The 15,077-nt window shown below is 41.5% G+C and overlaps 1 protein-coding gene across 3 annotated transcripts in view; it reads left to right on the top strand.

Annotated features, from left to right (window-relative positions):
* Positions 1–15,077, top strand: part of PIEZO2 (piezo type mechanosensitive ion channel component 2) — a 498,844-nt gene that overhangs the window by 324,378 nt on the left and 159,389 nt on the right. For 2 of the 3 annotated variants that reach the window (XM_019545872.1, XM_019545888.1), the window contains exons 9-13: positions 1,254–1,385; positions 6,836–6,874; positions 8,549–8,687; positions 9,206–9,345; positions 11,724–11,960. In XM_019545872.1, coding sequence (XP_019401417.1) covers positions 1,254–1,385; positions 6,836–6,874; positions 8,549–8,687; positions 9,206–9,345; positions 11,724–11,960 — 687 coding nt within the window. The remainder of the gene's footprint in view (positions 1–1,253; positions 1,386–6,835; positions 6,875–8,548; positions 8,688–9,205; positions 9,346–11,723; positions 11,961–15,077) is intronic. The other variant, XM_019545881.1, reaches the window with a different exon arrangement.

Raw genomic sequence — 15,077 nt, forward strand, 5'->3', positions numbered from 1 at the left:
TTTTTTTTTTTTTTTTTTAAGAGCTGGGATGCTCTTTAAAAAGAGCTGGGTCTGGGAGGGGCAGCCATTGATGGGGCTGGGAGAGCAGGCAGGGGATGGGGCTTGTTTGATTCGGAGATTTGGCCAATTTGATGGTGGCCAAATCTCCAAATCAGATTGGGCCGAATCGATTTGGGACAGTGATTTGAATCACAAAATTGAATCACTGTCCCACAAATCGGCCGAATCCGAATCTGAAGTGAATACTAGCCACTTCGCAAAAGCCTAATGAGCAGCAGCAGCATCTTCTTCCAGGACTGGGCGTGCTGTGGAATTCCCTGCACCCTTCCATGTGCAGAGGGAGAATAGGGGGAGGTAAGGGGCTGCGAAGGGAAGAAGTTGTAGGGGCAAAGATCAAGGGGGCCACCTCGCCCCCACCTTAGATTTAATTTTCCCTGCTGTAGCATTGGGAAGGGGACAAATTCAAGGCAAACCTCCAATAATTAGACTCTATAACTGGAAAATTATAGCACATTTATCAATTTTCCATACATGGGATCTAGTTACTGGGGGGTCATCATATTTCATAGACATTAGGGCTGGGTTGTCTTATATTTTAATAAATACTGTATTAACAGATGTGGGATTGGAAAAAATTTCTCCATGGGCATATTATTATATCATAATTGTACATTCTGTATACCTCTGCTGAACTTCTGGTTCTGGCCATCATCAGAGACAAAATGCTAGTAGTGTAGATGTATATTGTCTGATCCAGTAGGGCACTTACTGTTATTAGGGACTGGGTTAGTCTCTCCTCTTTAAATACTTATTGCATATACTTAGAAAATATATTTTTTCATTCAGTTCCTTTGCCAATTAATTTAGCAATGTAATGCTGTCCCACTTTCAGACAGTCAAACAGCAGAGATCAATGGATTTTATTTTCAGCAAATCTAGCTTTAAATTGTTTATATATCTATATTATAGTTTATGGCTTGGTTTATCCATAAGATAAAAGGTAAAAAGTTATTTACTTTTGGTCTTCTGTAAGAAACATCTTGATATTGATGGGTATAGTGATTATAGCTCTCTCATCTATTTCTGAAAAGGTCATCCTCATAAAACCACTTCAAAGGTACAGTATGTTAAATGCTCACAGATATTTCAAGCCATACTTTTTAAAGGAATAATAGCATCTAGTTACCTTAGTGTTCATCTTGGAAAATTATCACTTAGGAATCATTATTAACTATGTCATTTACGTTGCTTAGGAGACAGATGATGAAGGGAAATCTGATAACAGGGAAGAAGACAAGGAACCAGCCTGCAGCTCAGCTCCAATGGAAGCCAAGAGAAGACGCAGTCTGTGGTATGCTAGTCACTACCCAACTGATGAGAGAAAAGTAAGAGCTGGGAGAACAGGCTCCCTGTATCAAACATATTTCAAATGCACAGCTCATTCTGTTGTGTTAACTTTGTAATTAATGTTTGGATTGGGGGAGCAGTGAGCTCTAGTTTCCAAACTAAAATGTATATGTGATGAGCAAATAAGACTAAGAATGGGGTGGAGCAAAATACTGTTATTCTCTAACATTCAGTAGAAGCAGTATGTCTGTGGGCCAGGCTGGGGAGATCAATCCCTCCCAGCCTCCCCCATTCCAGGATAAATAAAGCAGCCCAGTGTAAGAAAAAGCTGCACAGGTTTTATAGCTGCACAAGTTTTATACCTCAGAAAGACCACAGCTCATCAACTTGAGGGGATTCCCATTTGGGTCCAGATTTGGGGTCCAGAAGTGTTTAAGTTGAGCCTTACAGTAACATACTCAAATTCCAAGAATACTACTTGGACATCATGGCTGTGTATAGACAAAACGAGGGGCATGTGTACACGACACTTCAACGTTGGCTAAATGCTTTTGCACCACTTTAATAGTGTAGGTGTGTGCATGCGTTGGTGGTGTATTGTGCATTAATCACAGCTGCTGTAGCAAATTTGGTGGCATTACACACCTTAAATGACTTGGGGCGCAGTTTGCTGCCCCTACAGCTGTGCAGCAAAGCACTGGGCTCTATGCATCTCAGAGGCTCTGCAGGAAGCCCTGCTGGAAGCCTGGCAGCAGCCAGGGGAGGCAGGCTCTGCCTAAGAAAAGCAGCAAGCCTGATCTTTTTTTCCCCCCTGGAGCCTGCCTGCCTGAGCTGCATGGGGACCTGGTGCTTCTCTCCACAGCTGTGGTGCCCCCCAGGACCACCCATGCCAGGTACCTGCAGGCAGGTGCTACCTGGAGTGGGATGCCACTGCCACAAAGGGAAGTACCAGTTCCCCCTCTTCCCCAGCAGCCCAGGGACCACTCTGCCTCCCGGCAGCTTGCCTCCTCTCCCTGCCGCCGAAGAGGTGGGTAAGTGTGTGTGGATATGTGCACGACACAGGGGTTTAAAGAGCCCTAAATTGAAGCAGTGTTTTTAAAAAGCCACCGCTTCAATTTAGGGCCCCCATTTCATCTACACACACCCCATAATAATAAATAAACGGTGCTTACAGCTGTGAACTGAACCCACTGTAGCAACAAACACATTTCTGTATTTCTATGTCTAATCATTTCAGTGGAAACTTTAATACTTCTATATCTTTGCCTGGCTATTATAGAAAAGCCAACAGAAAACATGTTTGAAGTATTCCCAGCTTCATATTATGTAAGCTGGAAGGCTGGTAACTCGAACAACTAACAAAAAGTCAGTTATCAGACAGGATACATTATATGCTTTCCCACTTTCTTACAAATTGAATGCCTTCATACAAATGCTTTCAGAGCTCCAGTATGTATGTAACACATTTACAACATAAAACAATTGCAGAAGACAGACTTTCTAAAGTAAAGGCATGAGAGAAAATGTTTTCAGCAGAAAATGTAAATGAGGCATAGGATTAGTGGAATGAAGAGATGGCATAAGCTTGCTTCAAATGGCGGAAGCTTCAGAGAAGGTGGCTCTGAAATGAATGACTGTAAGATTTTACTAATAAGCAGATGAGGCTTGTATGAAAAGAGGGACAGGAACAAAGGAAGTAAAGAAGGACCAGATCAACAGGAGAGTCACAAAGAAGTCTGTGTAGGAGTTATACACAAGAAAAGCAGTATTGAACGAAATCCTGAAATGGCATCTCATGGAGGTGGTGTCAGAAAAGGGCAGCACTCTGTGCATGCTGGATTTTAGGCCCACATGAGAAGGACATGGAGAATGAAGATGTAGTCATCTAACAGAGGAGTTGAAGGCATGAACATGGGGTTTAGCAGAGAGGGAGGTGAGGCAGTGCAATGCAAGCAGGGGGAACAGCAGGAGACAGAGTGAAGTATAAATACAAGACTATGAACCCTAAAAGCAGGTGAAAGATCTAGGTAGAGGGGAGAATCTCTAAAGAGGAGCTGATGATTTTTTACATACATAATTTGTCAGGTGGTGCTATCATCATTATTAGAAAATGGATAAGAAACACCTACAGTGTATCTATACAAAGTTTCACTTAGACCAGGGGAGCTCAAACACCAGCCTGCAGGCCACATCTGGCCCATGGCGCCATCAAGTTCCTCATGGATCCAAAAACTGGCAGCAGCAGTGTGGTAGCATTATCTAGTAGTCCGCTGCTGCCAAATTTGTGGACCTGTGGGGAGCCTTGCAAGCTGCATAATAGAGCCCTGTATGCTACACTGGATGTGCAGGACAAAGCAGAAATGGCACAGGACCTGATACAGGTGTACAGGGTTGGGCAGAAGCAGCATGGGGCCCAATATGGGCACATAACAGCCAGCGGAGGTGGCCAAGGGTCCAATCTCAAAGTGCATGGGCTGGCTGAAGGCAGTGCAGGGGTCAACCTGGCAGTGTGGGCCTCAACAGAAGCAGCATGAAGCCAAGTACAGACAACATGGAGCCCAATCTGGCAGCACAGGGCTTGATCCAGTAAGTTGGCGGACAATGTGGAGGTAGAATGGGGGCTAATCCAGTAGTGTAGGGCTGAGGGAAGTGGTATGGAGCCCGATTCAGCAGCATGAAATCCAGTCTGGAAGCACTCTGGCCAAGCAGAGGCAGCTCAGGGCCCAGTCCTGGCATGTGGGACCATATCTGGTCTGCAGACTGGTCCCACATCATCCTCCAACCTGTGAAACCAAGAGGTTGAGTACCACTGTGAAAAATCTAAGGCAATAAGATGTGACTGATATGATAGTATCATTTTGCTTTACACAATCTTGTCATGTTCCATACCAAGAGCCCATCCCTGCCATCTTTATTCAAGAGGGCAGATTTGATGAAAAAAAAAAAAAAAAAAAAATTGGCAAGTGGGGCTGTCACTGTGTGGGGACCTAGGAGCGGCCATGATCTCTCTAGCACCCCCTACCGTGCCAAATAGGTGATTCAGCACCCTCTATCTCGCCTGCCACGTCTTGGTGTTATATAGTTTTATAATGGAGGCTGCCTTTATTGTCCCCTTTGACACGGTGCTAAGTATATCCCGTCCCCTATCCTGGATGTACTGACCTGGCACACCCCAGCCTTATGGGCTATGCGTGCCTCCAACCTCCCCTTTAGCATGCCCCAAGCCTCGCAGATGTACCGGACGTTCTTATGTCTCTATGTGCGTTCTACGTACACACCCCTTCACAAGGACCTCTTCGATGAAGGCCCTCTCCAAGCTGCCTAATATGTATGCGCCCTCTCCGGGCTCTGTCCCGCACGGCCTGCCCTCTCCGGGCTCTATTCTGTGCCCTGCCCCCTCTCTGGGCTCCTATTCATATGATCGCCCTACTTCAGGCTTAGTCATGCGCTCGCCCTGCCTCAGGTCCCCAACCGCACGCTCCGCCCTATGTCTGGCTTCTACTCGTCCAATTGCCCTTCTTCAGGCTTAATCACATGCTTGCCCTGCCCTCTCTGGGCTCTGTTCCGCACCCTGCCCTCTCCGGGCTCCTATTTGTATGATGGCCCTACTTCAGGCTTAGTCGCATGCTCGCCCTGTCTCGGGCCCCCAACCGCGCGCTCTGCCCTACTTCAGGCTTCTATTCATCTAATCGCCCTTCTTCGGGCTTAATCGTGCACTCGCCCTGCCTCGGGCCTCCAACTGTGCACTCTGCCCTACTTCGGGCTTTTATGCTGGCCCTCGCCCCTCTCTGGGGCTTCCTAGTAGGCTTCCCCCCCTCCTTTGGCACTTCCTGCGCCTGCTCTGGGGCCTCTCTCACGCTTCCCGTGCACAGGCTCAGGTGACGTGTAGCCATGCCTGACCCCCTGACCCTCCTTCGGGGTCCTCACCCTCTCTGGGCTAAATACCGCTCCACATGGGGCTGGGGTCACAACACCTCAAACACAGCGCCCCCAGCGCCAACTGCCGTGCCTTCACTCTGGCACCCAAATGCTGTGCCCTCTCCGGGCACCCAGGAAAACCCCCACACTATTGGGGATCTCCCCTGAGCCTGTCCCCTGTCATGGGGCTGGGGTCAGGCCACCCCAAAATGCAGCACTCTCTACTGCACTGGGAGTACCCCACTGTACTGGGGAGCCCCTAATGAGGCCACCTCCATCCCCTTATAGCCTCACCCGGTCCTCCAGTATAACAATAACTAAACAGAACCATAAGCCAGCTGGCTGTAACACAACAATAAGCTTCCTGGCTATAACATAGGATCTAGGCCCACCTGGCTCTCTTGCAAAGGCCTCCCAGTCAGGGTTCTCTCCACCCTTATCATGATGCAGCCCCTTGGGTGTTCAGGCTGCACCGCTCATCTCTGCTCAGCTTGCCTCTCTTGCAGAGCTCCTGCACCTCAGAGTGCCAGAAGGGAACTGCCCCTAAGCTTTGGCCTGGGCTGTTTATAAAGGCCCGGCCCTGCCCCCTTTTCATCACATGACCAGCCTGGCTGCTCCGGCAACCAACACCTGTCTCAGGGAGCTTCAGCAGCCCTTATTCCTTAATAGGAACAGGGCACCCAAGTGCTCCTGTGACAGGAGCCTTAAAGGTTACATATATTTTTATGGCTTACATTTCATTATAGATCTGATTATAATAAACACAAATGTATGTGTGACTGCATGTGGTACTGATTACCTATACAGGAATATCTTTACTTGCTCAATAGAAAATTGTTTGTAAACCACACGTAATGTAAGTGTAAGCTGCATGTTGTGGGCTGATTTGGCAAGTAGAAATTGCCCAAAATGTGGAGTGAGTAGTTAATTCTTCTAGCCCATCTCAGCTGTTGTCAGTGCTATCCTGCTAACATCCTTTAGGTTGAATAGGTCCTGTCCATTTCAAGACTTCTCTTAGAAGCAAAGCGCTTTGAATAACAATGTAAGAACCCTTAATGAGGTAAAAGCACCCAAGACTGAGCATATGTTCTGCATAACAATGCAACGAGCATTAGTAAAATGAAAAAAGCTGAGAGTGAGCTGTTCTGCAGCTAGCAGGTATGCTTATATTGCCTTAGACTGTGACTGTAGCACTTAAACCAAGGGGATTTAGTGAATAACTAGTTCCATTTGCGTGAATTATGTGGTTGTGCACCTCACCTACAGCTTTGTAACTGGTTTATACTGTACTGGACTAGGTGATGTGATGGTACAAGAGGTTGAGTTTGAGTGTGTTTCAGGATACTGTAGTAACTGCACAATCAGAATTATGATACAGTACAATCAATATCATTTTGTTGATCATAATGTACAATTCTGTTGGCCTCTTAAAAATTTATTATTGCTTCATTCAAAACGAATCTCTTGAGAGGGTCAGAAAATCTGCATGTGTATATTAAATCTGTTAAACATATTAATGCTTGAGCTATGCTGCTTCATTAATATTCTGTCCTTGCATTGCTTTTTGCAGCTTCTTTCAATGACCCAAGACGAATACAAGCCATCAGATGTTAGTATACTATCAGTTTTTGCAATTTATTTTTACTAACATAAATGACTTTAAAATGGATTCCATTGATGGTAGACAAATGTACTGAAACTGTTAAAAGGTTCTGTTCTTTTTGATTAACATATCATTTACACTACAGTCTTGCTTATTCAAACCTCCATACTACCCAAAATGAGACAGTGTTCCGTTACCTATTACTTAAATGAGACTTTCCTTGATGTATTTAAACTTACTAATGCACAGCAGAATGACCAACATTGCACCAACTAGTAAAAGATCTTCCCTATTTCATTGTATTTTAAGCAGATCATTCCACTCTTCTTTTTAAGAAGCTACTTTAAAACTTGATACAACTCAGGTGTTGCATATTTTAAGTGTGTGCTCAGTGGCCCTGTTGGAATGACTTACTCTGTACTTGAATTGTATTTTGTAATGACAGAAAGTCTGACTCTCTATTGAAACAAACAACATCATTTGTTCACTGGCAGGAAATTCTACTAGGTATTAGAAAGACAAATGTTGTTTCTCAATCTCATCCCATCACAAATAAAGGAAGCAGAATGCCTTCCCGATGCAGACTGAAATCAGCTGTGTCAAACCTGAACTCACAGCTCACGTGCGTGTCTATTTCTGCAAAAAAATCACAGTATTTTTGATGATGAGACTGGAATGTTTCCAGAGAACTAATTGCCACTGGTCTTTAGAGTCTTAACATTATTTCCACAATAAAAATACCCTCTCCCCTCTTCAGAATTACAGGGATGAGACATCATCTGTTAGCCACCATTTAAATAGGTTTTCTCCAGTCTGAGAGAGATTTTAGCTGCTTCTGGTAGAACCTGAGGCCAAACAAGGACAACAGTGTGACATTTAATTCACAAAAAGGAAAAACATTACAGGAAGGAAAATTGAATTAGTGCTAGCAAGTGGCATGAGCAATGGAAATAAAAAGCCAAAAAAATGCATTTTACTAATTGTAATGAACACAGACCATTCTAATAACAATTTTAAAATGCAGTTCAATTATTCATTTTCATAGCTTTTGAACTCACAGAGGTGATATGGGGATTTAAGTAACATTTGTAAAAATTTAACAAAAGAGAGAAACTTGCGATGTAATGGGATGTACTATATAGAAGTGAAAATTAATTGTTGTTACAGGTCTGTTAAAGAATATTCCGTAAAGTCCATGTCAATTTATTAGCTTAAAATGGTTTTCCAAAAATTGTCCTTGGAACTGTCATAGAGCTGAAAGGAACCCCCGTAAAGATTCAGGATTCATGATTTCTACAATTAACATATGGATAATTGTTGTCATGTTCCGTAGTAAGAGTCCAACCTTGCAAAGCTTCCTATTTTCTTTAAGATGTAGGCTTCATTAAGTAAGGTATTGATAGAAAAAACCGTTTGACTAGCCTATCACTTGTGCTACAAGCCTCTCTGTTATCTAAAACAGGATCTTATTCCCCATCGCCTAATTACACTGAGGATTCCCTTGATTCTCCAAAATTTTGTTTATTTAAACTTGCTAATTATTTGCCAGAAGAAACAAGAAATTGCATATTCAGTTTCTTTAATATATTAAGAACAGTACTAGAAGAAGCATGGTGATAGGTATACAACTCTCAGAAGCTTTTGTAAAAGGAATGCCTTTCTCTGATCCTCACCTGGCAGGTCTTGCTGGTAACAGTGAATGGAACGCCTGTAGATTATCACAGTATTCACCCCACACTTCCCATGGAGAACGGACCAGCAAAAGCAGATATGTACTCAACACCACAATATAAATGGGAACCATCAGATGATATGTCAGGTAGTAAAAGCTAATCTGGGAATTAACCTGTGCTTACTCTTTACTCTCTCATTACATTAATTGCTCATATATTTTTTGTTAAGTTGCTTTTCATATTGAAAGATAAGAAACTGCTTCCAAAGCAATGACTCCCAAATGACTTGCACATTCCCTGAATCATGCCATAGGCACACACGCAGTTTCCAAAATATTGCCCACATGTTTATCCATCAGCACTTTTATTACAAAGCCTTACCTTACTGTGGATGAATTCTGCATACGTGTATTTTTTTTTCTGTGACTCAAATCATTGTCGTGCTACCCAAATTACTGACATTGGCCTGGATGAGTACTATGGCAGTTGCACAACATTCTGTCACGTGGCTTTCCCTAATGAGTTCAGTGTACTGAAATAAAATTGGTTAGATACTTCACGCTTTACCTTGCTTGAGCAAGGGCTCCAGGATCTGGATGTGTGTTTCAACCATTGCTTTTAAATGTGTATGAATTGCAATGTAAGAATATTTTTTTCTACTTAGAAAAGAAAGAGGAGGAGGAAGAAGAGGAGGGGGAAGAATTTAATGAGGAAGAAAAAGAAAATTCAAAAGTCCATGCCATGGTTTCTGTATTCCATTTTATCATGAAGCAAAGTTACATTTGTGCTCTGATTGCAATGATGGTAGGTATCAGACAAGAATAACTGAGTTGTGAAGGTACATAAAGTCCAATTATAGAGATTGGCCAGGTCTAGAAATGAACTTCTGCTATGAAATGCAAAAATGTATGTAATCCCTCTTGGTTCAGGAATTAAAAGCTTTTAATACAATCATTTAATAAAAGGTATCATCTCTGAACCAAGAGTTCTAGATTTTTGCATTTATTTTTGTCTGAGACCAACACAGCTACCAAATAGATCCCTTCTGTTATGAGTAAGGTCCTCTTCTAAGTGTTTTGCTGAGGGGCAGTTTTTCAGTGGCATTTTCTTTAAAGATTGTAAAATCTTGACTTGATCTCTGAACCCATTGGGTGAACTTATGTGCAAAGTTTTTCTCCAGTCCTACAACATACTCATGATAGGGCAGAAGACAGAATTTTAGGTGCAAGGGCTCCATGATAGGATTGGGATGGTATGTGCTTATAGATCAGAAAATCCCTGGTTCTCAGGTTTTGGTATTAGTTGATATTCACATTTTTACTCAATTTGGACATTTTATGCAGGAGTAAAGTCATGTGGTAAACATAGACATGCGATTAAATTTTGAAATGATACCTCCTGCAGCTTTGGAAAAAATCCAGTTTGTGCAAATACCTTTAGTTTGTACTGTAGCAGGTTCTTAACATGGTAATTACTTCTCTGTCTGTATTTACAGTGTAGGCTCTGGTTTTACTATTTTGAAAAATATTCAACTGAATTTCAATTTCCTATGAAGTTTCTTGGCCCAATTTTGTATTAAAAACAACAGTAACAAATTATTTTGACTCTTTTTTGTTTCAAGGGAGTAAAATAAAAATTATTTGTTTATGGTTTAAGACTTTTATTTGCTGCCCTCTAGTAGGAAAAGTCTCTGGTAATAAACTAAACATGGGGGGCTGCAAATCTGGATCTGATTTGGTACTTTTTGAGATGTTAGTAAGTAGTCACTTTCACAGTGGCACAAAATTCTGGGTTTTGTTTTCCAGTATCTGTTAAACATATTGTCTAATATTTTAAAATCCAATTCAGAATTTAAATGTCAGTGTAAAAAATGGAGCTAAATATTACTTTTCAGAGTCTTGCATTGAGACATTAACTCTGAAGAGTTAACTTCACTTAATACCCTATTTTAAGTGTCCTGGGCCAAATTCATTTCTGGTGTAGGTCCCACTTCCACTATAGCAAGATTTGCCCCATTACCCATGGTATTATTTCATATCTCAATGGAAGAATAATGTATCAGTGATTCCTGATGACACAAAAGGACATTATATCAGTTCAGGACAAGCCAAGTCTATATGGTCCAACCTTAATTAAAATATTCACACATATTTAATAATAATTTCTTGTTTGTAATAAATGGAAATGAAACACTTTATTGAATAAGATACTTTGGAGTTACCCTGTGTATAGCTGAGATCTGAATCTAGCCACAAATCAATAACATAACTTTACAAAGCCCTTTACAAATGCAGTGGCTTTCCCATATGACATAGTAAAGTGTTTTGTCCAGATCAATTCCAAGTAACTACTTGCTTAAGTCCTGTGAACTGAACAGCATATTTGAATATACTGCAGAGAACAACCATACTTTGTATAGCGTAAGTCAGATGAGTACTATGGGTAGGCATACACTGTAAATAAAAGTGTGTTTATAATATTTTAGATAATATTATAATTCAGCTGGCACAGGTCACAGTACCAGTAGAAACATAGCAGCAAGCAAGGCCAGATTAATGCATAGGCAAACTAGGCAGATGCCTAGGGCCCTAAGTAAAGAAGGGGCCGAGTTGTGCTGATTTTATATATTATAATTGTGTGAAAAAGTAATATAAATATACAGTAGTAAATAGGGGCCCACGAGTTTGTGTGCCTAGGGACCACTGAAGGGTTAATCCAGCCCTGGCAGCAGGGGATGAAAGCAAAACAGTATAAGCCTGTTGGGGGCTTTGTGGGCACACACATATTGCTAGATCATGCCAAAGTCTTTTCCATCTGCATCTTCACTGCTATTGTTACATGGTCATGCCCTCAGTCTACCCTATCTCCTTTGTCTATGAGTGAAATTGAAACAAGTTCTACAGTTACTGACAAATTCTGGGAGACCTGAACTAATAGTTCCACTAATGTACCAAGGTATAACATCTTACAAGGAAAGATTCAGTCTCACTGAGATTTTCTCACTGCCAGTTATCCCAGGGATTTGCTATGGCTGGCCATTGCAGTTCTGATTAACATAAATGGCAGTGTCACAGCAATTAAAATATATTGTGAACAGTGTGTTGGGTAAATAAGTGTTGTTAAGTTTAAGTGGATTTATTGAATATGCAAGAAACATTTATTTTTCTTTTTTCCTTCCTAAGGCTTGGAGTATCACATATCACAGCTGGTTGACTTTTGTGTTATTGATCTGGTCCTGTACACTTTGGATGATTCGTAATCGAAGGAAATATGCTATGATCAGTTCACCATTCATGGTTGTTTATGGAAATCTACTCTTAATGTTACAATATATCTGGAGTATTAAACTCCACAAGCATGAGCTTCCAGAAATTGAAGACTTTTTAGTAAGGAAGGCACCTGGGGAACTAGCATCTAAGGTAGGTGTAATAGGTTTACAAAATATCTGTGATTTGTTAAAGGACTGGGCAAAGTGCAGTAGTCATCAGTAAAAATGTGTAGGTCTCTATAGAGAAGGGATCTTCACTATAACGCATAATCTTGCAAGGCAGCAGGTCTACAGTATGGGGAAAATAGTTAAAAATAAAATGGCAGAATCTTCCTTTTTCTTTACAAGTCAAATACAAAAATGAACATTTCTGATAAATTCTTAGAGTGTCTAGAGGATGGTATAAATTGGTTCTCATTACAGAGAAAATAGAAAGGGTGTTTGGCTTTATAATACATAAGCAATCATGGGGCAGCTTTTATTTAATTAGAACTCTTTGTATATGTATATATGTCTTATGTCTTTTTGTCTTATCAATCGCATAGGTTCGTATAGGTGAAAACTCAGTGCTGCATTTCTATGCTGTTCTCTTTTTCTGAATACAACAGACTTCCACTTCTTTCTCCTTTTTACCTTCTGGTATAGATTACATTATTGGCAGCATTTCTGGTGTGGCAGCATTTTTATCTTGTTAGACCTCAGCTCTTACTAGGGATGGATATTTGACCAGTCAAATAAAGTTTAGTCAATTTACCGATCAAATATCAGTCAAAAATTGTAAAACAAATTGCCAATACGTCCAAATTATACACAGAAAGAGCACACATTTTCCATTAAGAAATGTGTCAAAAACAATAAAAAATCATATTTCTGTCATGAAAACTACAAAATGTAGGGGTTTTCTGTTTGTTTTGGGGTTCTTTTTGTAAAATCGCTATAATCTTTGACTGGTCAAAAAATATGCAATCAAGTGACTGGTTAATTGGTAATGATTTGGTTGGCTTGCCAGCCCTAACTTTTATAACCCCAGACATGTCTCAGATCATTTATGAATATGTTAGCCAGACTGTTCTGCATGGAACTCAATGGAATTCAAAACTGTAAATACAGCCTCCTGGTAAATCTACGGTCAAACTCCCTATTGATTTAAATAGCCAGGGAGTTTGGCCCACACTCTGTAAGTTCAGCCCTTAGTAATTTTTTGCTTCTCAAATTATCCACAACCACAAATAATCATTAGATAAATTAATTTTGTTCATAATAATAATAATAATACCTTTTCAAAATGACTCTGAGAAGATTCCTAATGCAAGTTTTCTCAGGAATATTTATTTGTGCATTTATTATTTGCTGTCCATGAAGAATCTTATGAATAAAAAAGCACCTGGACATTTGTCAACAATTGAATAAAAGGTGTTGTAAAATTCAGTTAATCATTAGGTTTTATTCATAAGTGCCTCTCTTGCTGTGTTTGTATATCCATCATATGTCAGGTATGTCTCAACTTGAATTCCACGGTCTGTATCATGGGAGGGGTGGAAAAAGTGGATTATGCATCAAAGGTCAGCAGTTTGGGTTTTTTTACTTGAGAAAATTAGCTGGAGTTCCCTTGTCTACATCAAAATACTTGAAAACTATGTTTCAGAAGAATAAATTAAGTAACTCTGGCCCTTGTTCAACAGAGTTCTTACCTAACTTGAAGCATGTAAGTTAGCTCACTGGAGCCACTACTACTCCTCAAAAGCTTAAAATTAGGCACAAGCGTTGTTGAACTGAGCTTTAGGGTGTTTTTATACATACTCTGGGAGTGTGCGTGTGGAGGGGGGAAGGAGGCACTTTGATTAGAGAGGCTTGTCAACTGAGTTTTAGATAAAATGCCCCTGCTACCATTTTGAAGCATGAGAACACTGAAACACAAGATGTGGGAGACTGTTGGAGCACGTTAATTGCAAGGCTCCAACAGACTCCAGCAGACTCAGTTAATCAAGTCTGCTCTGACGCACTGGAATTACAGTGAATTAGAGTAACCTCCCTGCTTGTATCTGGTACCCAGAATATATCAACCTGGGCGCTGACAGATGTGCAGGTCCCTGCTCTAACTCATGGTGCTTTGCTATTAGCCTAACCCTGATTGACCATAGGGAACACAAGTTCCCCAAAGTTCTCCACTTTGGAGTATCTTCATCTGATCCCTCATTAGATGAGGGTTAATTTGCCATGCGATCACCCACTTTTAAAGTGCTCTGCAGATGTGCATGTGTGTCACAGCACAGCTATAGAGTGTTTCAGGGGTCCAATTCCACAAGAAATAAAACTTCTGTCTGCAGCCCCATGTCACAAATAAAATAATTTGCTAGTCTCACTTCACGACAATTTTTCCACACAGATTTTTTCACAATCTTGAAACCTTTAACAAATCCACTCCATTTGGCAAATTGTTAGGGACCTACTGAAATTGCAATTTTGCAATTTTCATGGATACCATGATTTCAGGCAGCCTCCATAAAAAACCTCAAGCTGCACAAAAAACCACAAGCTCAACACTTTTGATGAGTTCCCTGGAAAAAAAAATTAAATGCTGGCTCCCTTTGGGGAACCAGCAGTCCTCCTGGCCACTGTGGCAAGGGGAAGGACTACCAGGGCTCCTTGCCAATCAGAGGCATGTGGGGCCTGCCACATTTGGCCCCAAAAATGGCTGCCAGCCTCAAGTTTGCTAGACCCCTACTGCTTCTCTTTAGTGGGGGAAAGTAAGTCCCTAATAGAAGCTGCTTTGTTGAGTACCCAAGGGGCATCTCACAGTGTGTGTATGTCTGGCACCATTTTCTTAGAGTTAAGTGAATGACTTCCATTGTGATATCCCCTGATTTCTACTTGAAAAGATGCTGTATCTGTATTTCCTGCTCGGCAGTGTCCCTAGGCCAAACCCCTAGGTGTTTTGATTTATGATGCATATAAAGAGTAGGGATGTACGAAGCAGGCCCTATTTGTTTCATAGTTAGTAGGGTCAGAAGGGACCTGAGCAGATCATCAAGTCCGACCCCTGCCATGGCAGGAAAGAGTACTGGGGTCAGATGACCCCAGCAAGGTGTTCGTTTAGCCTCCTCTTAAAGACCTGCAGGGTAGGAGCCAGCACCACTTCTCTTGGAAGTTGGTTCCAGATCCTAGCCGCCCTGACCATGAAGTAGCGCCTCCTGATATCTAGCCTAAATCTACCCTCTGCCAGCTTGTGACTGTTATTCCTAGTCACTCCTGGTAGTGCTTAGGGGAA

The sequence above is a fragment of the Crocodylus porosus genome, unplaced genomic scaffold (genome assembly GCF_001723895.1).
Source record: "Crocodylus porosus isolate Cpor-Errol unplaced genomic scaffold, CroPor_comp1, whole genome shotgun sequence".
Taxonomy (NCBI): Eukaryota; Metazoa; Chordata; order Crocodylia; family Crocodylidae; genus Crocodylus; species Crocodylus porosus.